This window comes from Lactuca virosa, chromosome 7 (genome assembly GCF_052849685.1).
Source record: "Lactuca virosa cultivar CGN04683 chromosome 7, Lactuca_virosa_CGN04683_v6, whole genome shotgun sequence".
Lineage (NCBI taxonomy): Eukaryota > Viridiplantae > Streptophyta > Magnoliopsida > Asterales > Asteraceae > Lactuca > Lactuca virosa.
Genome location: NC_136432.1, coordinates 145987078 through 146014919, shown reverse-complemented (window position 1 = coordinate 146014919; position 27842 = coordinate 145987078). Strand labels below are relative to the sequence as shown.

General features: G+C 35.5%; 2 protein-coding genes across 2 annotated transcripts; both read right to left on the bottom strand.

Annotated features, from left to right (window-relative positions):
• Positions 1 to 339: 339 nt before the first annotated feature.
• Positions 340 to 2126, bottom strand: LOC145127211 (uncharacterized). The gene is made up of 6 exons (XM_079062443.1): positions 1897 to 2126; positions 1734 to 1817; positions 1329 to 1516; positions 1140 to 1208; positions 528 to 835; positions 340 to 411 (listed from the first exon to the last, which is right to left on the bottom strand). The coding sequence occupies exons 1-6, from the start codon at positions 2124 to 2126 to the stop codon at positions 340 to 342; spliced, it is 951 nt and encodes a 316-aa protein (XP_078918569.1).
• Positions 2127 to 3936: 1810 nt separating this feature from the next.
• Positions 3937 to 12344, bottom strand: LOC145124074 (putative ATP-dependent DNA helicase CHR12). The gene is made up of 12 exons (XM_079059297.1): positions 11918 to 12344; positions 11141 to 11297; positions 10965 to 11029; positions 10448 to 10636; positions 10200 to 10349; positions 9577 to 9978; positions 8479 to 8738; positions 8180 to 8395; positions 6693 to 6900; positions 6312 to 6465; positions 4874 to 5476; positions 3937 to 4778 (listed from the first exon to the last, which is right to left on the bottom strand). The coding sequence occupies exons 1-12, from the start codon at positions 12164 to 12166 to the stop codon at positions 4189 to 4191; spliced, it is 3243 nt and encodes a 1080-aa protein (XP_078915423.1). The 5' UTR covers positions 12167 to 12344; the 3' UTR covers positions 3937 to 4188.
• Positions 12345 to 27842: the final 15498 nt, after the last annotated feature.

Sequence of the window (27842 nt, the reverse complement as noted above, 5' to 3'; positions counted from 1 at the left end):
ACGACGTTTTTTTCTAATAATAAAAACTATTTTTTTTAACAAATCGTATGTATTTAACAAATCATGTGTGTTAATAATCATGTGTAGTTTTTTCTAATGATAAAACGTTTTTATAATTAATTGTTTTTCCTAACAAATCATGTGTATTTAGAGTCAAGTAGTCCCTGAAAACTACCTTACTACGACTAGTGGCGGAGCCAGGGTCAAAGTAAAGTGGTATCCCGAAAAAAAAAATTGTGTAATATACAATAAGAAAAAAAATAAAAACTGCAATTTTATTAGATATAAAGTTCAACTTCCATAACAAAGTTACGTTTTAAAGTTCACATTTTCGCTCTTTCATTTACGAAAACGAGTAATTACATTTTCAGTCTTAACATTCTCTAGTGCTTCCTTTTCTACACAACTACACTACAAATCAAAGCACATTCATAAAAACGTCACTTATTCTATTATTTTAATCGGTCTTCAAGAACTTCATTGCAGAAAAACACTGTTCAACGGTTGCGGTTGCGACGGGCAAAAACCAAAGTTAGTTTTAATAATCTATAAACCAAAGGAAAAGAGAGGTGCTTCCCGGTTTCCACCAACAAATGAGAGAGGTATGCAATTCCCTTCAAGTTGAAAAATCTCTCATCATGGAGCAAAGAGTGATAATAGATATCAAGTTGCTCATTAAGTTGCGCCATTTCTGAATCATCAAAATCATTTTTGTATATCTCGCTTAGCTTTAACAACTTTGCTTTATCAAAACTAGAAAATAAGTCACAATGACTCAAAGGCGCCATGTTCTCCATCAACTTCGTGCCAACTTCACTAAATCTATCCCCAAATTCTTGAATTTGCATATCCAAAATCGTGTTAAAAATCACAACTTCAAAATGATGTTGATTAGTCTTATTGGTCCTACGCTTGCGTGGGGTAACAAAAAGCACATACCTTCTTCTAAATTTGTGGAAACCCATCTTTTCTAAAAACTAGAAATGCTTTCTTTGTCCCTTTTACTAACGAAGCCGCTTCCAAAATATTTTGATATTTTTTTTTAAGATGCTTTGACAAGGTATCTGTGAGGCATAGAATTTCCAACATCAAGTGTAAAAGAAACACGAAATCAAGTGTCTTGAAATATGACAAAATACCCTTTGCTTGATTACGGTTAGATAAAGTAGACCCCTCCTCTTTGACATATTTAAGTACCGCAACAACTTCTGCAAACAAATTCACAAAACTTACAATTGTTTTAAAATGTGAACCCCATCTAATATCTCCAGCTCAAACAAGAGAAATCTCTTGATTCAACCCTCTTCTTGGTTCAGTTTCACCAATACCAATTTCAGGTGCCACTCTTTCTTTTTGCATCTCTCGTATCATATATTTTCTCTTACAAGACCCACAAACGACAGTAACCACCAAAGCTAGTTGTTCAAAGAATTCTTCAACATCATCATGTTTCTTTGCAACCGCCACAACCACTAATTGAAGTTGGTGTGCAAAACAATGTATATAATGTGCGGAACTGTTTTCATTTAAAATCAAAGATTTCAAACCGTTGAATGCACCACTCATATTACTTGATCCATCATAACCTTGCCCTCTCACATATATATTTAAAAAAAACTTAATAAAAAAACTATAAGAAATAAAAATAAAACTAATATCGTATTCAAATTTAAAGGAATAAATATTTTATGATTTCTCACCTGAGCCATACTCAAGTGATTGTTGGAAAATACGGTATCGATGCGGCTTTAAGAGTCAAAGAAGATGTATCCAACACGTGAACAACTCCAATAAATCTTTCCTTTACAATCTCAAGTCTATTAACATATCGCAAAACTATAGTCATTTGTTCTTTTTTTGGAAACATCACTAGACTCATCAACTAAAATAGCAAACACATCTTTACCAATTTCATCACAAATAGACTTGATTATCTCTTTTAAAAAGCAATCGACAATATCTTTTTGAATCGTCGGAGAAATCAACTTTTCATTTTTTGGAGCATTTTCTAAAGTAACTTTAAAAATCATCTCATTATCTTCTCTAATCAAATATAAGACTTCAATGAAAAGTCCTTTATTATTAGACTTTTCCGTCTCATCATGTCCACGAAAAGCAGCACGCATTTTTCAATAAAAATCTACAACTACGGATTGTAGCATGTAATCGAATTTCATAATTACTTTTCTCAAGTTCTTGCTTATGCAAGACTTCACCACTAGATTGGTTTTTTCTCAATAGCAAATCACATTTTTCTGGGGCCTTATGGTGATAACTTTGAATATTACCCATATGTTTCCGGAATGAACCTTTTTTACTCCAATTGTCAAAGCCTTCAGTTATAAATGCATATTTTCCACTTTGTTCCCCTACCATGTCTCCAAACAAGTAGCAAGAAAAAAAATATGTCTTTTTATTTTTTTATGCTATGCTCTAACCATGGAAAATCAGTAAACCATTGCACAACAAAACGTCTTGGCTTATTACTAAATAATGTATATTCAAAACTATGCCCCTTTGGTTGACAAGGCCCTTTAATCAAATATGCCCTCCTTATTTCATCTCTTTGATTAAGATTATAAGATGTAATCTTTGGCCTATCCCTCGGGTTCGAAGGAAGATCATTCAAATCAAAAGATTGTGTCACTTTTGGTTTTGGCATTGGTTGATTAGTTTATGGAACTTGAGTAGGTTCATTAGATTGTGTTTGTTGTGGTTTTGGCATTGATTGATTAGTTTGTGGAACTTGATTACTTTCATTAGCCCTATTTTTTTGGAGTTCCTTCACCATTGTTGTCTCCAAAATCTAAATGTCTTTTGAAAAAACTTTTAATAGCAACCTACAATCAAAATAAATGAACTATAAACTTGATTTCAAGTTTCAACAACAGTCAACAAATAACAACCTACAATCAAATTATCAATTATCAATATATATCAACTATAATCTTGATTCCAAGTTTCAACAACAAATGAACAAATAAAAATCTACAATCAAAATATATCAACTATAACTTGATTTCAAGTTTCAACCACAACAAAATTAAGTATTAACCCTAAGTCCCTAATTTAACAAAGTTAATTGTTAATTTCTAATTTTTCAAACATAATGATAAAAAATTGGAATTTGAATTAACCTAAATACATAATAGTGATGAGTATTTTGGTTATACTAACTTGTTTCATTGTGATGGAGGAGCCGAGGAGGTGGCCGGAATTCTGCAGGAGGCGAAAATTGAGAAGGTTGATGTTGACGATCGTAGGAAGCGGCTGAAGACGACTTCGACAACTAGGAGAAGTCGACCAACGATCACAATTCTATTATGTTCTTCTTCTTTTTTTCATTAGACTATTGGGCTTAATAACTCTTTGTTTCAATAAATTAATTGGTGTGGGCTTAAAAGTTTTGGGCCATTTTGGCTAATTTGTATTTTGGACTATTTAGAAATAACCTGAAATTTTTTAGGATAGCCCAATTTTTTTTCCGATATAAAACCGCAACATAAAACGAATTTTTCCGAAAAAATTAACACTACTAAAAAAATTTTGAGGAGGGGTCCATAATGGATCCGCCATTGACTACGAACGTCATCGTTGAAGACCAAGTTTCCCGTAGGATGCTACTTTACTCCTACTCTTCAGGGTTGAGGCGCATTTTCAAATCCCACCAAAACCAATCCTTTCCATAAATGTTTGTTGAATCCGAAAATTCATTATAAGTTTATAACCACAAAGTTGATATAATCATTTGTTGCATTTCTTTCATCCAAAGGTTACGTGTCCGACTCTATTAAGCTCATTTTTTTAAGTTTAATTCCAAGTAAGATTGGAAATCCATTTGTAAATAGGAAGTCGTTTTAAGTCTTAGCAGTAATAAAAAGAAAAAATAAATTTAATCTGTTTCAGTATTGTCATTTTCTATGTAACACTAAAAAAAAAACAAAAAAAGGCATATTCCCATTTTCGGACAAAAACAACCAAACAGAGCTATTACACAGAACTGCTTTATATGCTCAAAATATCATACAGCGAAACGAATTTTAATAGTAAAAATAAAAACTATTTGATATCATCATCACAAACCAAAACCATAAACAAATAAAACCATCTTAAACCTACTGCACCATTTTACAACAAAAACTAAACCCTAATAACACCCAATTCCGATTCCGACCTCCAACACCGGAATCACGGAACATACCTGAGAATCGATCGTTTCTTATGTGTCCTCCATGTCGGCAAATCCCCATCATCCACCCCAACATTCTCACTTTTCGGCGACCTCACCCTCTTCAACCCGGACGCGGACGCGGACCCACGTTCCAGTATCCCCTCGCTCACAATTTTCACTTCCACCCCCTCATCTTCGACACTATTACGGCTCACATCCCTCCTGGGTTTACTTTTACCGACCTGATCCCCCCCATGCTCAACAGCTTTGATCCACTGCATTTCGCTAAGTGTATCGGCATACACGACCTCTTTTCTACGTCTTTTTCCGGAGAGATGAGCAGTCTCGTAATCAAAGCCTTTGCCTCTCATGTCTTTTGGGTTGTCGGGTTTTGTGTAGGCCCAATCAGGTACTTCGTGGTCTTCCATAAGGCGGGTGCGGTATCGCTCTTTTTGTTTTCTTTCGTCGTCCATTTTTTCAAACAGCCAGAATTCTTCGTCCGATCGGGCGGTTAAGCGGTTGATTTCTCGCTCGCTTGGTACGTCTGTTCCCAGTGAACTTGTGCCTCTTCGCATCACTTCTTTCAGCATCTCTCGCCTATCTTGAGCTGTAATAATAACATTTACACCATATGTATTATGTAATGTAAGTAAGTATCAAGTCAGATAAAACCCATTAAGTCAAAAAGAAACAGACACTAACCAGTAGAAGTGGTATTAAACAACCCGGCCTGAATGACTTTGGCATCAATCCCCATCTTCTGTTTGGCGCGTTCCAATATCACTTCTTCAACGGACCCCACGCTCACCAAAACAAAAACCCGAACTTCCTTCTTTTGACCAATCCGATGGGCCCGATCCTCCGCCTGCTGGTCCATCTGAGGATTCCAATCACTATCAAAAATAATGACGGTATCCGCCGTCTGTAAATTAAGCCCAAGCCCTCCAGCCCTGGTGCTCAATAAAAACATGAAAAAAGGGGAATCAGGAGCATTGAATTGCTTCAACAATGTGCCTCTTTCTTCTGTTTTTGTTGAGCCATCGAGCCTGAGGTATTTGAATTCGTGAAGTTGGAGATAGACTTCGAGAATGTCCATGAGACGGGTCATTTGTGAGAAGAGGAGAACTCGGTGACCCGCTCGGTGAAGTTTCGGGAGTAAGCGGTCGAGGAGCTCGAATTTTCCGGATGCACGCACGATTTCTTCTTTTCGCCAGATGTTGTATTCGCCCACAAATAAGTACGGATGATTGCAACATTTTCTCAGTTGCATTGAGAGATTCTGCAAACTTTTCGATTTGCCACTTCCTGTAAATTACAAGAAATAGCAATGTACTTTCATTTAGTTAGAAGAAATAGCAATGTATTTTCATTTAGTTGTGTGTTAGAGAATCATATTTTCAAGCCTTTATATTAGAGAACTGTAATTTCATTTTTTTTATTTATTAGTGCATTCTACTTTGAAAAATCTAACAAAGTATAGCAGTGTAGTTTGGACTTTTTTTCTTATTAGGGAAGAAACGGGAAGTAGGATACTAATAAATAGAATAAAAATGGAAGTAAGATGGCTATTTCTTGCAATTACTCTTTGGTTAACATGTAAACAGAAACGAGTTTAATGAAAGAAATAGCAATGTAAGGCAAGGTAAGGTCGTTAATTTGTTTGTTATAGCATTCTACTTTCGTTTCTTCTTATTACAACATTATACTTTGAAAAATCTACCCAGTTATAGCAGTGTCATCAAAATTCAAAGTAACTTCATTGTGATTATTATTATTGAGTAGATTTTTCAAAGTACAATTTCCTAACAAGAAATAAAATATTTGAAAGTACAAATGTTACAAGTGGGTTTGAAAGTATAATGTTTTAAAAAAGACACGTTTGAAGTACAAAGCTACAAGAGAAAGAAATGAAAGCAAGATGCTATAATGAAAAAAGAAGCAAAAGTATGTTGCTATGTCTTGCCTTTAGCTAAAAATAAAGAATAAGATAATGGCACATAATCAAGTAAATTCGAATTCGGTCGTAAAAAGGGACAACTTTAATAACAGGAAAGAGAATTATTTCCTTTTTGAGTTCTCAATTAGTTTATTATTTTATTAATCTTGGATTTCTTTGCAATGAAGGGAAAAAGTTACTAACCAGTATCCATTCCAACCCTCCCAACATCAGTAACTTGCTGATAGTATACTTTCTGCCATGCTGACATGTCACATTTTAGTATGACCTGTGTTTTCTGTGGAAGATACTTCTCCACTTCATCTTTCTTCCTTCTCAAAATAAATGGCCTTATAACCTGGATTTTGTTGCATATATAAACAAATTAAAACACAAGAACAGTATATAGAGCAAAAAAAAACCTATGCTTTCATTCATTTGGTTATTATAGAAAGAAAAAAACACAAGAGTACACATTAAAACTGGGTAGATGTAGATTTTTCAAAATATAATGAAAGTAGAATGCTATAATAAACGAATAGATGAAAGTAGGTTGTTATTTCTTGCATTTAATCCAAAACTTACCTGGTGTAGACGACGAATGATCAGAAGCTCTTCTTCATCTGTTAAAGAAACATCACACCTATCTGCAAATGGTGCATTAAACCACTCCTCAAAATTCTCAACCGAATTAAAAATGGTTGGAAGGAGAAAATTTAGTAGGGCCCACAGTTCTTGTAAACTATTCTGTATTGGAGTGCCAGTTAACAGAAGTCTCCGTCGGATTTGGTAGCTGCAAAATATTGTTTAATCAGTCAAACTCAAACACGGTTTTGATGTTATTTGCATATACTATAAACAACTTTAAATCAAGAAACTAATCAGAAAACTTATAAATTACTATATCTATCCAACAACATTGTCTTTATTGGAAAAGAGAGATTTTGATATCGTATTATTAGTCATTGTGACATCTCTTATAAAAGGATATAAGAAATGTAGTGAGAGAATAAAATCTAAGGAAACAATTAATATTTACAGATAGGGTAAAACACAGAAATGCATAACGTACTTTTACGATTTCACAACTTTTTTTAGCCCCGCAACTTTCTTTTGTAGGTTATTTAACCCTTTACATTTTTATTTTTATTTTTACTTCTTGAAAATAGCTAAATTACCGAAACAACTAGTTTTGGCCAGTAAAAATTGACACACATTTGAATAAGACAAATTGAGGGTTTAATCACTATACAAGAAAGTTGAGAGATTTAATCGATAAAGTTGTGAACATATGTTGTGCTTTTCTATACTTTTACCCTTTTTTTACATTTACTTTTTTATCATTAATCAAAATAGTGTTATTTATTGAAATGTATATATGACTAAATCAAAAGAAAGCAAAAAAGATAATTTTAAGAATCAAAAATTATCAATGTTAAATTATTCTCACTAACAAGTTAAAAATAAGGATGAAAAAGTGTACATTTTTAACAACAAATTTTTCAAAACAGATGAATTAATTTCAGTGAAAATTAAGGGAGTGTTTTGTCAGGTTCAATGCTTGGGCTGGATCCAGATCTCTTGTACCTACTCGCCGAAAAATTAAATACTTATATCATTTTTATATAAAACTTTTAAATAATTTAACATTAATCTTGTTTCTTATTTATCAAAAGTAACTCCAAAGTCCCATCGTGTTTTGTTTCAACCGAAAAATTCATACTTGGAGCAATGTGTCAAATACGCTAATCGTTTATATGTGAACACTAACAGAACTTTTTATGATTGTTAACTAATTATAAAAGTTACAATAAAATAAATATTATAAGGGAAAATACAGAAGAGCATAGCATACTTTTACCAAGTTACTGATTAAAGCCCTCAACATTTTCTTAGCGACTAAATCCTTGCACTTTATTCGTGTTATTCAAATGGGTTTAATCAATAAAATAAATATAATTGAGCTACGTTTGAATAAGTCAAAAAAAGTAAAAGGATTTAATCACAATAAGAAATGTTGAGGGACTAAATCGAGAAAAAGGTAAAAGTTGATTGTGTTTTTTCCAGCATACCCGGAGACAAGAGTCTTTGCAAGAACAGATTCAGCATTCTTTAACCGATGTCCTTCATCAACAACCATGTAAAACCAAGGAATTTTCTTCAAAAATGCTTTGTCTCTCATTATAAGATCATAATGAGTGATCAACACATTAAACTTTCCTTCCGACAACTCTTCTCTCATTGCTTTTCTCTCATCAAGACGCCCATCATAAAGAAAAGCACCAATACTGCCACAAAAATGAAATTATTAGGTAAAAAACAAAAAAGAAAATCAATTGATATAAATTATAAAATGATGGTTTAAATTTACCTAGGAGCCCATGTTGAAAATTCATTTATCCAATTTGGTAGTACGGCTTTTGGAGCTACAATCAAGTGAGGACCAGAGACACCTTTGTTTTCCATGAGATATGCAATCAAGGAGATGGTTTGAATTGTCTTTCCCAATCCCATTTCATCAGCTAATATTCCATTCAGATTGTTGTTAAATAAAGATAACATCCATTGAAGCCCTTCTAGTTGGTAGGGTCTTAGTTCTCCACCCTGAAGTGTTGCTGGCTGCTCTGTTACCTGTACAAAAATGCATCCAAACCAGAAAATAGTTAAAAAGTTAAAAACTACATTATTTTATATGTTAAGTTGGCAGGAAATCTAATGGAATTCAATAATAAAAAGTTAGAAACTACGTTATTTTATATTCTTATTTAGAATGAATTCCATTATTGGTCCAAGTAGAGCTGACTTTTTTCAATTTTGGTCCCAAAAAGTTTTCTCTAGCCATTTTGGTCCCTTATTTGAGGTTCTTGTAATGTTTTTGGTCCCTGTTTCACATAAAATGAATATTTTTGGTTCTTGAGTATGGCTGATTTTTGCAATATTGATCTTGAAAATATAGTTATTTTACTTAGGAAACAACGTTACAAAACCACAAATAAGGGCCAAATTGCAAGGAGAATCTTTTTGAGACCACAATTGAAAAAAGTCAGCTATACTCAAGAGACCAAAAAAGTACTCTTTTATTTGCATTTATATTTCCTTTGTTTATCTTAAATATATAACTTTAACTTTTTATTGTTATTTACAAGTATATTTTGGTCTTTTAATACAAAATGAAACATGGAATTGAATTCCTTCCACCCTCCCCTCATAATGGTAAAATCCATCAAGCACTGAATTTCAAAGGATTCTGATGGAACAGATATGCCATGGAATGGAATCACGAATTCCAATTCCATTGGGTTCCTTCAAAATTCCCACAATCCAAACATGCCCTAAGTAGCCACAGCTCAATGACTTTAAGATTGTGTCTATTACACGAGTTATTTTCAATGATCAGGATAAAGAGGGCATTCATGTCTTTTACACAGATGAGGATCAAGAGCCTTTTTGGGTGGGAGAAAAACATTACCTTCTCCTGAATTGAATGGATGACTGAATTATATTGTCGTTGCCCTTCAAGCAAGTCAGAGGTCTTTACTCCATTATCAAGTTTAGCCTCAATTAAATCGACATCCACATCAAGCTGAGATTCATCAGGAGTTCCAATCTTTGAAACCGATGATGATTCAGGCAATTCTGCTTCTGGAGCATTCAGAGGTTCAATTCCATCATGTTCAGCATCTTTTTGACGCCTAACAGCAGCTCCTAAACGAACAAGAAGATCATTTGTTTTCCCTAAAAGCATAGTCAACCTTTCATTCTTGCTTTCCTCAACCATTCTCATGTAAGCTTCCTGATCATCTGACTTTAAAGCTTGGAACCTCAGTTTCTCTTGCCTAGTAGCACGCTGCCTTTGCCTTCCATGCCATGCCTAATTGTAACAACACAAAAACCATAACCAGTAATTTGCTACATATTCTTAAACAAACCATTACTTTCATGAGCATTATTGCAGATAAAAGAAAACAAATTAAGCTCAATACACTTTGATAGCAATAGGATAGAAGCATATGGCAGTAGAACTAATCAGATTATGTATAAAAGTAGAGATTATACATAGATATAATAAATATTGGGAAATAATTTACATACCTGAACAGCATCATTCCTTTGCTTCCTACGTTTTTGAGAAGCCTGAACTTGCAACTGGAGTTCCCTTATTGCATTAAGTATTTCTGCAAAGAATTTCCTCTTCCTAGTTTCTACTCTATTCTTTTCTTCCTCCTCTAATTTCGTTAGTCTCTGCAGCAAATGATGTTAAAAGAAGCATAAGTATTAAACTAATAACATCTTTTTCCAAAAACATACAAAGAAAATATCCATCAAGATTGAAGATTTACCTCAGCATCTCGTTTCTTCTTGAGATGGTTGTCTGAATCAACAGCAAAAGCATCTCCCACACCATAAGAAGGACGAGACAACCGCATCATGCCCCAATCAAAGAGTTGCTTCTCAGGATACACACAATTTAAGCACAGCATGTACTCTGAGCTCACATTTGACCTCACTTTTTTTTGCAACTCAGCAAGCTGTAATGTAAGATATGTGCCAACATACTTCAGTTTATTTGTTTATTATATAGTATTCTACTTCCATTTGTCTATTACAGCATTGTACTTTCAATTTTTTTCTTATCAACACATTGTACTTTATAAAATCTATCCAATTATAGCATTGTACTTGAAAAAATCTACCAAAGTACAATGTTGTAATAGAAAAAGATGCAAGTAGAATGCTATGATAAGGAAATAGATGAAAGTACATAGTTGTTTCTTGCATTTAACCCATTAAATGTTAACCTTTATTTAGATACAAAAGAGAATATGGAAAAGCAAGATGTTATAAACCACAGTCTACCTTAAGTCCATAGAGTTCAAGCAAACACTTTGACTGAAGGTCTTCACCTCTGCTTGTAGGTAATTCTAAATTCATGATAAAAAAACAAATGAGTAAAGTTAAATGATATCTACTAACAACTTCACCTGCCAGTAAATACAATGTTAAAGTATAATAAAAATGCTTCTTATGGCAACCTTCAAGTTGTGTCAAACGATTTTGGATGTGGCTCTCGATCCGTTTTTTCCTTGTTTCTGCCATTTCAGAACCTGTTATGTGATTAGATCGATGTTTGACCAAAGCCTCCTCAAGGTCTGCCATTAAATCTCCTCCATTTGGAAATGGAGAGTTATTCTGTAATGATATCAAAAAGTTAGGCAGACACACCATGTAATAGTTATAAGTAGAATATATTTTACTCGGTAAAATCTCCTAAACATGAACAGTAGACCATAGGTCTAAACCTAAAATTGAAATTACATATCCATTGAACATAGGTAGCCCAAAGATGCTTGCTAAACCACACACAGATCAAAAGCTACAAGGCAGTTCATGTAGACAAACAGAAAAGTAGAATTCAACTAGAGAGAATTGCACTGAGATTATTACACCTGAGCATACCATGATTAGCCCTAAGCTGTCAATTACACTAAAACAACACAACCTACTGGTCGAACCAAAATGGGGCAAAAATTTCAAGTAAAAAGATCAACAAGAACTCAAAATTGATGTAAGGGAAGAATTATAAAGAAGCATACAAACTAAACCTGTACAATTTTCCAATCAACAAGAGTAAATTCGCAAACCGACCCAAGTTCAAGCATCGATTTCAATCAAAAACATATATAATTAGCCCTATTCTGCCGATTAAACAACAAATCGTCCTAACAAAACAATCCGAAATACGATAAAATCCAAGAAGCAGTTATAATAAGAGAAACAGCACCACGAAAGAATTACAAAAGAGAACTCACAGGCGATGAAGCATCATCGACTTGTTTGTCGCAGTCAGATCCACCTGTGGCGGTGGCGTCAACACCAGCGTCGGCATCTTCGGAGGCGGCGGCGGTGTAGATGGAAGAGACGGCATCGAAAACATCAGGGGGGAGAGGGAGATTGTGAGAGAGGAAACTAAGAGCACAAATCAGAGTCTTGGTGTTGTCTATATGATCTTCTGGCAACGATGAAGAGCTCTGCTGCCTCTCCAAGACCTGAGCACTCATGGCGGGAGGCACCCACAACCCCGTTTGCTCCTTATTTTTTCAAATTTGTTGGGTTTTTTCAAAAATTTACCAAAAATTGGAGGCAAGGGGGTTGTTGTCGTGTTAGTATGCGGAATTATGCTTCAAAGAATTATTGGTTCTGTGCTGAACGCATAAAAACTCTCTTTCCCTTTGCCTGCCCAAGTAACCCTCGCTGCCCCGTTGCACCTTTGGTTGTCTATCTACCGATGCTTACAGGAAGTTACGAAATTACCCTTGTAATGCGTAGATTACGAAAATACCCTTGCGATGCTTCCACTAATTACGAGAATCTCCTTGGAATACTTTAACAGTATACCCTTGTCATGCTTAGATGGAATCACGGAAATATTTGCCGCCTCTCTCAACTAAAATGTAACAATCTACTCTTCAAAAACTATGCATATTAATTACTAGTTATAATAGCTTATAAAGTTTTAAATATTTGAAAATTTTGAATTTATAAGAAAATAAGAAAAATAATAAATTATTATAGCGGAAATGGTTTTTATCTTTTAAATTTAAACAAATAATTTAAATAAATAAACAAAAAAAACTAATGAGCTTTAATTTTAAAAATTTTAAAATTAAAATGTAAGTTCATTAATGACATTGATATCCATTTATTACTACATTTATTATAATTATTACTACATTAAAATATTATGTGGAATTTAAAAAATATAAAAACTTATAAAATTACATGTAGAAAAAAAATGAATTCAAAATAATCACAAAATGATATTTGTAAATTTAAATGAGAGTACGACAAGTGACAAAAAAAAACTTTCATTTATTAGAATAGATTTGCGTTTAAAGTATATCTGGTTTAAATAAAAAAATCAATAAGTTTTTAATAGAAATAAAAAAAAATTGTAAAGTGCAAAGCATAATTAAAATTCTAATTTTTATAATAATTTCTAATATAAAAAGTGTTACATTTTATGATGTTATATGATTGTATTTAATAGCCAGTAACAAAGAACTAACAAGATAATTGTACACAGATTTTTAATTGATAATTGAAATTTGCATATGAAACAAAGGAAACGAATTACTTATAAGAGGAAAAGATAAGTTTCATTCCTTAAGTCTCGGAGATCATAATTTATAACACTCTGCTCTCATTAAATTGTATTTTTCTCAGATAAACATGAATATTATAATAACTATATGTATGATCGGGGAACCATTAGGGTTCTGTTTTTCTAAACGATATATATATAAGAGCAATTTCTATCAAACGATTAATTAATCAATTAAATAAAATATAGAAGGTTTGATTTAATAATAATAATGTCTAAATAAATAAAATAAGAGTATTAGGATTAGATTAAGTAGAATTGTGTCCAAGGACTTAAATCGTAATTTAAATATATGTATATATAGTTTTGTAGCAAGAATTGGATTTAGGGTACGTTAACTTGTAAAACTTCAAGGATCTTGCATGCCAAATTCAAAAGAATGGACATATTTGTCCCCTGCATCAGACGCAGGTCTCGTGGGAGCACTCTTCTTGTCTTTTTTGGACATATATGTCGAATCGATTGATAATGCAACCCTAGCTAAGAGTTTTGGATGTATATGTATGCTCCCGGTACGACTTTGAGAGAGAGAGAGAAGAAGGGTAGGAGAGGGAGACAGGTGATGACCGGAGGTTGTTTATCGGATCTATTTTCCGGCAACAGTGAGTGAGAGAGTAAGTCGTGGGCGTTGGCATTTTTGCTTCTTTCCATGATAGCTATCATGAAGCAAATGGAAGAAGCAATCCATTTATGCTTCTTCATGTTCTAAATCGGTGGTTGACCCATCTTCGTTTTGGGCTTGAAGTGCTAGCAAGTTTTGGAAGTCTCTCTTGTAGCTCCGATGGTCTTCCAATAGAATCACGATAAGAAGTTGGGTAGAGAAAGGGTTGTGAAGGAGAATGAGGTCAAAACAGAGGTGCGGGAGCTTCATCTTCTCTAGTGACGTTCTGTGTGTGTGTGTGTGTGTTTTCCCGACGACCTTAACAAGTAGAAAGAAATCCTAAAAGAGAGAGTGAGATAGAGAGAGAGTAAGAGAGCAAACAAGTCATCATGGGGTAAGAGCGAGGTTCAAGGCTAGCACCGGTGGCGGAGGTTAAGGTTGTGTTTGTGGTTGGATTCTGCTGTCGGAGGCGGGCTTTAGCTGCCGGAGAAGCAGACATTGGCGGCGGAGGATGACACTGGAAATGTTGTTGCTCAGCATTTCTTTCAGGTACATTCTTGGGCCTAGTTTGTTGGGTAAGGTTAGATGTTGTATTTGGGCTCTTTTTTCTATTGGACTCAATCTCTCAAGCAAATGTTTAAATGTATGCTATGAACTCGACAGGAATCTTAAATGGGTTAACAAAATGTTTGATGGGGCTTATGGTTAGCAACTTGGACATACTATTTATAATTAAACTTATGGAGTCGTTGAGTTCATGGAATGTGTAATACCCTTCTAGATTAAAGAAATAAGCATTAACCGTTAGATTTTAACGATTTATTATAAAGGGAATCATTCATTCGTTGATCCTAAATGCGATTAGCTCTAGATAAATTTAGTGACTGAAGTCTTTAAATGAAATATAAGTAGAAATAGTATTTAGCCTAAATAATTATTATTGTGTTCGGTATTTTAGGGGGGATTCGTTATATGAAGATGATGTTTAGGGATGCGCCTATTTCCATACACGACGTCATAACGTGAATCTACTATGCAAACGACTTACTATTCATGTGAGTTTTCCTCACTGTACTAACAGGGTCGAAGGCACCAATGTCGTCCCTTTGGATTGTTATCACGGTTATCTTATGAATGAGTATTGTAGTGATCTGTTAGATCAATATCATGATAGAAAGGATGTTGTTAAGCTTAGGGATCGGTTAGATCTGCATGTTATATGTTCTGGCTATATGTTCTCCAGTAGCTTGTGTTGATGTAGTGTGGTTCGGTTGAGACTGTATTGCTTTGTGCTGCCAGTCAACAAACCCGGTAAATGTTTATATCGGTACATTATATGTATGCTTATCTGTTATATGTCTACATGGCTTGTGTGTGTGTGGTTGGGTTGAGGCGGGCCTGCTTTGTGCTGAAGGCCAACATACCCAGGGCAGCCCGGATAGACTGAAGGCCCATCGGGGCGTACCAGTCAGGCCGAAGGCCTGGAGAACCGTCCAAACAGGCTGAAGGCCCAGCGAGGCGGACCAGACATGTTGAAGGTTCTGAGAGCGGCCTAGACAGGCTGAAGGCCCGGTGAGGCGGTCTAGACATGCTGAAGGCTCTGAGAGTGGTCCAGATAGGCTGAAGGCCTGGTGAGACGGTCCAGTCATGCTGAAGACTCTATATGCATGCTGTTATTTGTATATGTGCTACTGTTTGTGTGTTGGTACTTTGGGGGAACTCACTAAGCTTCGTGCTTACGGTTTCAGTTTATTGTTTCAAGCGCTACAGATGTTTTGGCAAGGCGAAGGCGTAACCGTACACATCCTCGCGTTTTGGACTTATGATTTATGGGATACTCTGATAACGTTTATGTTTTGAAAATTATGTGTAAATGATTCCGGTTTTAAATAAATGTTTTTGAAACGACGGTTTTGTAAACACCTCTTTAATAATTGGGTTGCTTTGAAAAGTTTAAATTTTACTGAAATTTTATGGATGTTACATAATTGATTAGGATAAGATTCAAAAATCAATTATCTTAATTAAATCTTAAAATATAAAGTTTCTGAAAATAAAGAATAAACAAAAAACATAGTTTTGGGCCTTAAACTATCATGACTGGCCAAAAAACACCACACATCATGGAAAAGCGATGAGTTATTCTAATTGGCCTATTTTACATTTCGTGTGTGAGTTTCATCCAAATTCGAGTTGCCGAATCATTTCAGCGGATTTGATGTTGATGTCATCACATTTTCATTCCTACAAGTGTTGACATTATCAAATCATGCATTAGCACTTGTACCACATGCATCACCATCCTTCTTTTGAAAAGACTCGTCCTTGAGTCTGCTTCATCATCTGAATTCCCAACAAAAGGTGACAAGTTTGCAACATTAAAGATAGCCGACACATTGTAATGACTCGTCAACTTGATCTTGTAAGCATTGTCGTTGATTTTCTACAAAACACGAAAAAGACCATCAACATTATTGGAAGTATATCCATAGTCACAAGTTTGTAATATTACTATTAATGACAAGGTCCTTTTGGGTTACACGTAAGAAGAGATTTAAGCTTTATTTGACAAAAAAGAGAAAATAAGGGTCTTAAGGGTCTAAAGTGAAAGATGTGAAATTCAAATATTTATGGGTAATTATCTAGTGACCAAGATATTATCCAAGAAGGAAACCAAAAACCCTAATTCTATAAATATAGGAATAGGCCCGACAATAAGGGTTGCTAGAAGTAACCTAAATCGCCCCCTTTTTCTTCATCTCTATCACTAACGTTTCTTGTTCCCTAAGCAAGTCAAAGCAAAACCCTATTTTTCTAGGGTTTGTGTTAAAAGTTTCTTCACAAGTAAGGAAATAGTTAAGCATTGCAATGTCTTTTTCTTGGGTGTGATCACTAGAGAGGAATTCTAGTTTGGATTATTTAGATCCACATATCACATCAACAATAAGAGAAATCAAAGGCTTTAAGGGTATGATTCTTGTTTTTCCTCTATGTATGTTAAGTTCGGTATGCTTTAAGTCAAAAATAATTGGATAAAATTATGGGGCTTGTCAATACCTTGATGCACATATAAACACCACTGAAATTGAGTTCATAAAAAAGAAGTTATATGGTCACTTGGTGGAGTAAAGAATGCATGCAAGAGTTCTCTTTACTCCATGCATAAAGAAAGATGGGGTTTTTGGGCATTTTTCAACTTAAGGTTTTAGATCTTGGAAGTTTGTGGTTTTTAATGGATAAAGAAGGAAACTTTATCCATTTAGACATCATGTTGATTTATATATGAAAGTAAAAGGCTTGGACTTATTAGATTAAGTCGAGAAAGATGCATTCTTGGACTTTTTGAGACTTAAAATTTATATATTGCTTGATTGGAGTGTCTTAATGGGTAAAGTTGGAAACTTTATCCATTAAGACATTGTTGAGGACCAAATCTGGAAATTTGGGGTTTTGACTAAATGGATCGAGTCTTTTCACTTTGTGAGAAGGCCTGAACTCGGCCCACCCTTCCCTGGCGGGCGTGCTTTTTAGGGTTTTCCGAGTCAGGTCTGTTCTAGTTGAGATACCCGATTATTTTGTCTTATAGTGGTCGCGGGGTGCCATTATAGAGCATGGCACGCACATCCGATCAAGAATTGTCTTTTTAACCAGTTTGACTTTTGGTCAAACTTTAGTAGAACTGAGTATTTGACTAAGGTCCGGTCTCGGTTTGACATTAGGTAGCTTGGGTTAGTTATTCTATTGTTGAGGTTGCTGTTGAGCTTATGTTGAGTAGTTTAGATTATTTTTCTCGCTATAATTTGTGCTACACTATGGATCCTTTTGTATGTTAGGATGTTGATAAGTTGAAGTGATAAGTTAGGTAGGTAGAGTTGTTAATAATTACATGTGACTGTTTGTTTGGTAATTATCTGTTTATTTGTATATGTCGAGATATTATGGGTGGGTTAAGGGCAGTACAGCCGTGTACATAAGGCTAAGACACCCCAGTCGGTCCAACTTTATGTTGAAGTCCCAAAGGAGGCAGTCCAACTTTACGTTGAAGGCCCAATGGAGCGGTCCAACTTTGTGTTGAAGGTCCTAGAGGAGGCCCAACCCTGTGACGTAGGCCTTCTGTGCATGCATTATATGTGTATTGTTGTGTGAGGTATTTTGAAGAACTCACTAAGTTTTGGATTATAGTTGTGGATTAAATATTTTTCAGGTACTTTATCAGTTCGTGGGAAGGCGAAGGCATGAATGTACACACCCATCAGGAAATTAATGATTTGAGATTCTGTGATACTTTTCTTTTTAACTATAATTTTGAACTTCGGGTTATGAACAAAGGGTTCTTTTTTGCCTTGAACAAATATTATGAAAATGTGTATGTATTCTAGTTTAAAAATGAAAAAATGATTCTTAAAATCGGAACGTTACACGCGTACACATTGTTTCCATAAACGAAATTTATATGTTTTTGTTTTGAGTGTGCATTGGTCACTTTTATGCATAGACTCAAATTATTGTGATTTAGCAGTTAAATCATGATTAATAAAAGGTTTCTTTTTCATATAAATCATAGGTTTTACAAAGATTGGTTATCTCTTTATTTATAATTCAATTGTATAATTGTGTGACATAGTTTTTTAGATGATCTATTGAATGTGAGATCATAGAAACAATTGTATGTAGACTTGCATTCAATTTATGGTTGTTGGCTTAACTCAATAATCTAATAATTGTAATCCAAGTTCAAAATAATTGTTTTTCTGAATTGTTTGGATCAAGTGACACCTTCCTTTACCTATACCTATGTTGTGTTGATTGTGTTGGCTTTTTGATTTGTATTTTTCATGGCATGTGTGTAACTTTCTCTTTCTATCTTGTATCGTTATTTTTCCTTTAAGTGTAATGTAATTTGTTAGGAAAATGTATTAAAATAGAAAAATGTAATAAATTTGAAGACTAAAGAGTTCAAGCTAAGGGTCATAGAGATTGGAGTCTCAAGAAGTTCGAGCGTGCATCAAGAGATGGTGATGGAGCAAATGGGGCTTTCAAGTGAAGGTCATTTTCCTTAATTATGACCTAGTTTTTCCTATTGGTTCACAGGAAAACACATAGGTTTTGAGCTAAACGTTATCGTTATAGTTTGTGAAATTGTTATGGTTGTTTTATTTTGCATGATCGCTAATATAAAACTAGAGTCACAATTTGTTAAAAGCTAGCAACGATGATTGATAATTATAAAAATGTTTTACAAACTTTTCTTTTTAGCATTGATAGTTTAAAAATGTTTTAAACAAAAAAACCCATTTTTTCTAAAATGTAAATCTCATGTTACCTAAATAACTCATTGGTATGATTACGATACCCCTATTCACGTCTTGGAGCAAAATATAGATCTTAGCCTTAATTAATATGTTGGGTTATTAGGATCTTTTGGCCACAAAGGCATAAACACAACCAAAGTTGATTTGTAAAAGATAGTCTATAAACTTGAGATAACTTGAAATCATTTCATTTGATAATGACGTCAAAACTATGCCATAAAAGATATAGACTTGAAAATATAAATCTAGTTTTACATTTATAATTCCTAACAAACTAAATTGATTATCTACACCAGACAATAGACATGATCAATGACAACATAACTTAGGTAAGTAAAGGTGTCGAACACATGGGGAACAGAAGTATACTAATACATCAGTATTTTCGTATTAATCAATATTAAAAGAAAACATAATAAAGGGATTATAAATGCCACTTAGATAAACTAGCAAACAAATAAGCAAATAAATAATCAAATAACAACTAATCTTATCAACCATGGCTAACTATATGACAAACATAACCGGAGGGTACTCATACTTGTATTTAATACATCATAGTGTAATTAATTAATATCCTTTAAATGATATTGGTAAGTTATCCACCGATTTCTAAATTGGTTACATCAGATGGTCAAGTCATTAATCTTATGATTCTAAGTTGTCTACCAATAAGGATAGAGAGCGTCATACACCTGAGTTTTATGGTTGGGAGCGTCACGCACCTTATTTTTCTGGCTATCATATTATTGAGGGTGATGACTAACTGTTAGGCGAAGATAAGCTGACCAACTACCAGGAAGTTATCACAAGCCCATCGGCTCCTAAGTGGAAAAAGGTAATGGAGAGTGAGATCCAGCCCATGTATGATAACCAATTTTGGAACTTGGTTTATCACACATATGACCTTAAAACAATTAGGTGTAAATGGGTGTTCAAGAAGAAGACCAACATGGATAGGAATGTACACACGTTCAAAGAAAGACTGTTATGAAGGTTATACTTAAACTCAAGGAATTGATTATGAGGAAACCTTCTCATCAATAGAAATGATAAAATTTATTATGATACTAATTGCCATAGAACCATTTGATGACCATGAAATATGGAAAATGGATGTAAAACCACTTCCATTAATCGAAACTAACAAAGGATGTCTATATGGCACAACCATAACGTGTTGTACAACCCAAGTATCCAAATAGAATGTGTAAGCTTGAAAAGTCCATTTTTGGACTTAATCAAGTGTTTCACAGTTGGAATCTTTGTTTCGATGAGAAAGTAAAAGCGTTTGAATTTTCAAGAAGCGAAGATGAACAATATGTGTATGTCAGATCTAGTGGGAGTGTTGTTGTTTTCCTTGTGTTGTTTACTACTCATAAGAAATGATTTCCCAACTTTGCGAAGTTTGAAAACTTGGCTTGGGAATTGTTTCACTATGAAAGACGTGGGAGAAGCAACATACATAATGGGTATAAGGATTTATTACAGATAAGATCAAAACGACTCATTAAATTGAGCCATAGTATGTATAGATAAAATCTTGAAGCAATTCAAGATGCGGGACTCTAAGAAAGGGTTTGTGCCTAGGGGTGGCAAATCATGCCAGCATTTTGTGTTTGTAGCTAATACGAAATAGCACAAATTAATTTTACTCAACTTGAACAGGACATGACACAATGTCATGTTAGTTTTCATTAACATGAACACGAAAAAATAAAATACACGAAAAACATGACAACACGACAATATTTAACACAAAAAACATTTCCATAAATCCATCCATAAGTTCTCGCAAAATGTAAGTTTAAACACGCCAAACATGAATTTAAAAATAAAATACACGAAAAACATGACAACACGACAATATTTAACACAAAAAACATTTCCATAAATCCATCCATAAGTTCTCGCAAAATGTAAGTTTAAACACGCCAAACATGAATTTAATGGTAGAAAATAACATAAAACGACTTAAAATAATGCTAATTGTCTTTAAATTTGTGAATCCATCCCTTCATGTGTACCATTTCCCTTGCTATCCACTTCCATAATACCTAATGTATGATCTTGTAAACATAATTCTTCATCACCTACAAACAATAATAAACATACAATTGTTTTAACAAGAAAACACATTACCTAAAATCCCAAATAACCAATCTTTAGCACAAATTATATCTTCAACATTTTTATGTGTCAAGGAACTTCGATATTGATCAATAACATGACCACCATTACTAAAGGTTGATTAGGATGCTAAAGTGGAGACGTGGATGATTAAAAAATACCAAGCCATGGAAGCAGTTTTCGGATAACGATATTGATGAGCTTTCCAAAAATAAAGAACATTGATATCTTCAGTTATATCACTTCTTTGCTCATCTAGGTACATCTCCAATTATGATTTTTTTAGAGAAAGAGAATTCCTTAGTTTCATAAACTGTTAACTCCTATAAAACAGAAAATTAATTAGTACAAGTAAAAAACCTTATGAATTAAACTAATAAAAAAATTAATTACTAAAAACAATTTCTTACATGTAGTATTTCTCTCATGCTTTTACTAAACATCGTGTGATTCGCCTTTTTGTTAACATTCGTACTTGAATCGCTTGTTGATACAGTTGAAGTTCTACAATGCAATTCAGTAATGTATTCACTAAAGAGTTCATGTAACTTCTCCTGAACACGATCACTATGATCATGAAAATTGCTTCCATACAGTTTTTTGTAAGTAAAATCAACATATTGCATCTTATATGGTGGATCCAACACCGCAACCATCGCTAAACAAGACTATACTCGGACCAAAATTTTGAGAACTCCGCTTACATTTTGCAAACCATGTTCTTCATAAACTTATCCAAACTTTCCATTTCTTCTCTCAAATTTCTTTCAACCATGGAAACTGAAGGAAAATATAAATTTGATGTGCACTATTTATTTATAGAAAAAATGCATGAAACTTCATAAAATACTTCCAAGAATCTAAAATTTTGTTCCAATTTACCCCGTCCTTCATTGTCGGACGATCCAAATAATTAGAATCACTTAGTGCTAACCGAAAAAAAGAACGATGATAAAAAATAGCACGTTCGATCAAAAGAAACATAACATTCCATCTAGTTGGAAAATCTTCTCCCAATCCTTTTTTGGATTCAAATTGACATGCTTCGTAACATTCAGAAAGTTATTTTCCCTTCCTTGGGAACCCTTCACGTACTTAACTGATTCTATCACTTTGACAATCTCTTCATCGATAGCCTTCAATCCATATTGCATAACTAAATTAAACACGTAAGCACAACATCGAACATAAAAATAATATCCATTACTATGAAGTGAACCTTCATTGCATAATTAATGTAACTGCGTAAATTTTCAAACAATTTTTTTTCATTTTAAATTCATATAATTCTCATAACACATTTCATAAAAATCTCATTTATTTAATTTACAAACTCTTTCACTGGTGTGTACAATCAAGCCGACACCTTCCTGCGATCCTGAGAAAAACCTGAAACACATATCACATAACACGGTAAGCACGAAGCTTAGTGAGTTCCCTAAAATACCACACACAACTCGTTAGCCACTCGAGGTTATAACACAATAAGACCCTCCGGTCAATGTGTCTCAGTGGGACCCTCCGGTCCCACACTCGGGTGGACCCTCTGGAAAATCTTCTCTCAAATTTCTTCTCTCAAATTTCTTTCAACCATGGAAACTGAAGGAAAATATAAATTTGATGTGCACTATTTATTTATAGAAAAAATGCATGAAACTTCATAAAATACTTCCAAGAATCTAAAATTTCGTTCCAATTTACCCCGTCCTTCATTGTCGGACGATCCAAATAATTAGAATCACTTAGTGCTCACCGAAAAAAAGAACGATGATAAAAAAGAGCACGTTCGATCAAAAGAAACATAACATTCCATCTAGTTGGAAAATCTTCTCCCAATCCTTTTTCGGATTCAAATTGACATGCTTCGTAACATTCATAAAGTTATTTTCCCTTCCTTGGGAACCCTTCACGTACTTAACTGATTCTATCACTTTGACAATCTCTTCATCGATAGCCTTCAATCCATATTGCATAACTAAATTAAACACGTAAGCACAACATCGAACATAAAAATAATATCCATTACTATGAAGTGAACCTTCATTGCATAATTAATGTAACTGCGTAAATTTTCAAACAAATTTTTTTTATTTTAAATTCATATAATTCTCATTACACATTTCACAAAAATCTCATTTATTTAATTTACAAACTCTTTCACTGGTGTGTACAATCAAGCCGACACCTTCCCGCGATCCTAAGAAAAACCTGAAACACATATCACATAACACGGTAAGCACGAAGCTTAGTGAGTTCCCCAAAATACCACACACAACTCATTAGCCACTCGAGGTTATAACACAATAAGACCCTCCGGTCAATGTGTCTCAGTGGGACCCTCCGGTCCCACACTCGGGTGGACCCTCTGGAAAATCTTCTCTTAAATTTCTTTCAACCATGGAAACTGAAGGAAAATATAAATTTGATGTGCACTATTTATTTATAGAAAAAATGCATGAAACTTCATAAAATACTTCCAAGAATCTAAAATTTTGTTCCAATTTACCCCGTCCTTCATTGTCGGACGATCCAAATAATTAGAATCACTTAGTGCTCACCGAAAAAAAAGAACGATGATAAAAAAGAGCACGTTCGATCAAAAGAAACATAATATTCCATCTAGTTGGAAAATCTTCTCCCAATCCTTTTTCGGATTCAAATTGACATGCTTCGTAACATTCATAAAGTTATTTTCCCTTCCTTGGGAACCCTTCACGTACTTAACTGATTCTATCACTTTGACAATCTCTTCATCGATAGCCTTCAATCCATATTGCATAACTAAATTAAACACGTAAGCACAACATCGAACATAAAAATAATATCCATTACTATGAAGTGAACCTTCATTGCATAATTAATGTAACTGCGTAAATTTTCAAACAATTTTTTTTCATTTTAAATTCATATAATTCTCATAACACATTTCATAAAAATCTCATTTATTTAATTTACAAACTCTTTCACTGGTGTGTACAATCAAGCCGACACCTTCCTGCGATCCTGAGAAAAACCTGAAACACATATCACATAACACGGTAAGCACAAAGCTTAGTGAGTTCCCCAAAATACCACACACAACTCATTAGCCACTCGAGGTTATAACACAATAAGACCCTCCGGTCAATGTGTCTCAGTGGGACCCTCCGGTCCCACACTCGGGTGGACCCTCTGGTCCTAACTCAGTAAGCACAGAATAATACACAACATAAATCACATAGACATAATGCAGGATATCACAGTACTCAATATAAACACATAAGACCCTCCGGTCACACAAAGATTACCACTCTAGGTAAAGTATAGTGAGAAGACTCACCTCGGATGATGAACAGCCCCTATAAACGCTGCTGCTGCGCACCGGCCTCTATCTCTGAGCCAAACCCACAATTAACCTAAATAGGAACTAAGTCCAAACTCTCACTCATTAGGTCTAAAGTTAGTCCACTATTCATCCCATCAATAATCTAAAACCCATTGGGCCCACCAAGGCCCAATAATAAATGGGCTCTCTGAGGCCCAACTTCTCAGATCGAAATGGCAAGCCCAACTCAAGGGCCCAAAGTACACACACACACACACACACACACACACACACACACACACACACACATATATATATATATATATATATATATATATATATATATTCCTCTGGTCCAAAACTCTATTGCAACCAGCCCAAACTCCAGGCTCAAAATGAGACTTAGCCTAAAAGTCCACAGTGAGGTTACGCGGGGCATACCTCCCCTGGTACACTCAGCGTACTCACGACTCCAGGTTGGCTATCGGGGACACTTGGTCAGTACGTGGGGCGTATTGGGATTACGCTCAGCGTACGACCCAACTTCACTCTTTCCACTCCTTTGGTCTTAATCAGTTAAGACCTTGGCTCAAATCACATATCTGGACTCCCTAATAGCTCTTACTCCATAAAGTCAATGACTTTAATCCTTTGCATGGCTGATAAGGTCACAAACACACAAAACTCTCACTTTTTTAGCTCAAAATGCTCATATCTCATGCTTGGCTTGATCCCAACATCCAAGTCCTGATTTTTATGACACAACACCACAAAATACACTCAAAGGGGGTTGATCATAGTTTCTGGAGCTCAATAACTCATAAAGTCTCCAACTTTTGGGACAAAAACCCTAAAATACTTCACTATGATGCACAAATCAAAAGAGTGAGAAAGCTTGAAGCTTTATACCTCTACCTGAAGCTCCCAACACAGATATGCTCAGATCCAAGGGCCTGGACTCTCACTCCTTTTCCAAAGCTTCTTCTTCACTCCAAGAACATACAAAATCACCACAAGACTCTCAAATGCACTCACAAGCTCTATGAACGAAGGTTTAGGGTTTAAGAGGGCTTGATGACTGAGAATGGTGGCCAGGAATGAGGCCATCATATCCTTTATATAGGGACACACCCAAATTTAGGGTTTTCACTCTGTGTCTAGTACGCCCAACGTACCCTCTAGTACGCCCAACATACTAGGTGGCTCCACTTAAAAACCACACACATGAGTACGCAAAGCGTACACACACGTACGCCCAACGTACTCAGCTGCCACCTTTCTTAAATAAGGGACTTATTCTGCCAAAACTTCAAACTTACATTGCTTCCTCGATATAACTCTGATTCCATTGAACCTCATATCCACGGAAAGGCGACGAGATGCCCTACGCTTCTAGCAACTCGTCGTAACCCCGAGACTTCCTCATGCCCGGGTTGCAGCCCACGAACCCTAACCACAGACGATCTGAAATAGGATGTTACAATTCTCCCCCACTTGAATTAGATTTCGCCCTCGAAATCACTCCTTATCAACACATAGATCGAACCCAAAAACCCGAGAAGCACCACCGAAAGGACCTCATATCATACAACAATCTCTTACAAAGACACCTGAACCCAACAGGAACTCCTGACCCCAAAGAAGGACAGACCCTTCTGTCGTTGCGGTACTCGGTCTGACTCTCCAGAACTTGAAAACTGTAGTGGTCTGTCTCCCTGCCAGACCACTCTCGCAAAATATCATCATGATAATCGCTCATCAAATAACAGACTCTAAGAACACTCTACCAACTCTGATTCTCTAATCGATCCCGGTCGAACTCAGGAGGAACGGAAAGGTCATAACCCTTTAAGGACCCACCGCCTGAACAACTATCAGAACTCTTCTGAAGGAAATGATCCTCAAAAATTCTGTCCTCAGGCACAAGAAAGCGGTCAAAACTCTATCACCCTTAATCATAAGCCCCAATTTATCTCAAATGTCCCTTCCAACACTGAGCAACAGGTCAACTCCGACCCAAAAGTTGAACCTTCAAAGGTTACCCATTGCACACCCAGAAAAACAACTTACCGGCTTCCTTCTCACAATAACTATCTCGGCTCATTGTGACACACAAGTCACGAAGTTCGCTTTCCCCCAAGCGAATACTACAACCCCTTATGAAATCGTCTCACCTCCGACCTCTGTCGCCTACCACCTACCGGTTCCATGCATCTCGCGATTCTTCCCAAACCAACAAAACGGACCCACTCCGGTCTAAGACATCAGATGGAGATTAATACCCCTCAAAATGAAACACATCCATGAATCCGAACCTCATCTCACCTACTCAATACATGAATGGATCCAGACTCGAGCTCGAGAGTCTGATTCAACAACAGAATTGGAACCACTCATTTCCAATCCGGTACTCAACTCATGACCCAAGATTCGTGAATTTATGCACACACCAACTCTCCAATTCCTTCCGATTACGGTAATACCTACTCATCCCAGGGATATAACGATTCCCGTCCGACACGGAGACCCCCGTCTCGCCCCTGGTTCGGCAACCAGGTTCCCGAAGACTCAAGTGGTAAGGCTACCCAAGCCTAAGAACTCTTCCGCGTCATACTCTGACTAGTGAATACTACAGCTCCCCGCTGAACAGTATTCTTTCTCATCGAATACTGAGTGCTACGGTCCCCCCCCCCCCCCCCCCGTAGCCAATGACACCCCCTCACTGACTCGTGAATGCTACGGCTCCCCGCAGTATCACAACACTCCCTCGCTAACCGGTGAATACTACGGCTCCCCATAGTATCACGACACTCTCTTGCTAACTAGTGAGTACTACGGCTCCCCACAGTATCACAGCACTCTCCCACTAACTAGTGAATACTACGGCTCTCTGCAGTATCACGACACTCTCTCGCTGACTCATGAATGCTACGGCTCCCCGTAGTCTTACAACACTCTCTCGCTCACTGACTCACCATGGGCTCACTCCATGGTTTTCCTGATAATCCCAAGCGATTACTCCCACTCGGATCCACTTGCTCTCTTATCACCCCATAATCTCATCATTAAGTCATCACTACACTGAGTTCACCAACTCATGCTCTGCAGCTCAACATAGATAGGTGTTTACACCTACTCAGCTTATGCACCTCCACATAATCACTCAATGATCTTCCCAAAGAAAACCAAGCGACTCCAAATATCCCGTAACTCAGACAAAAATCTC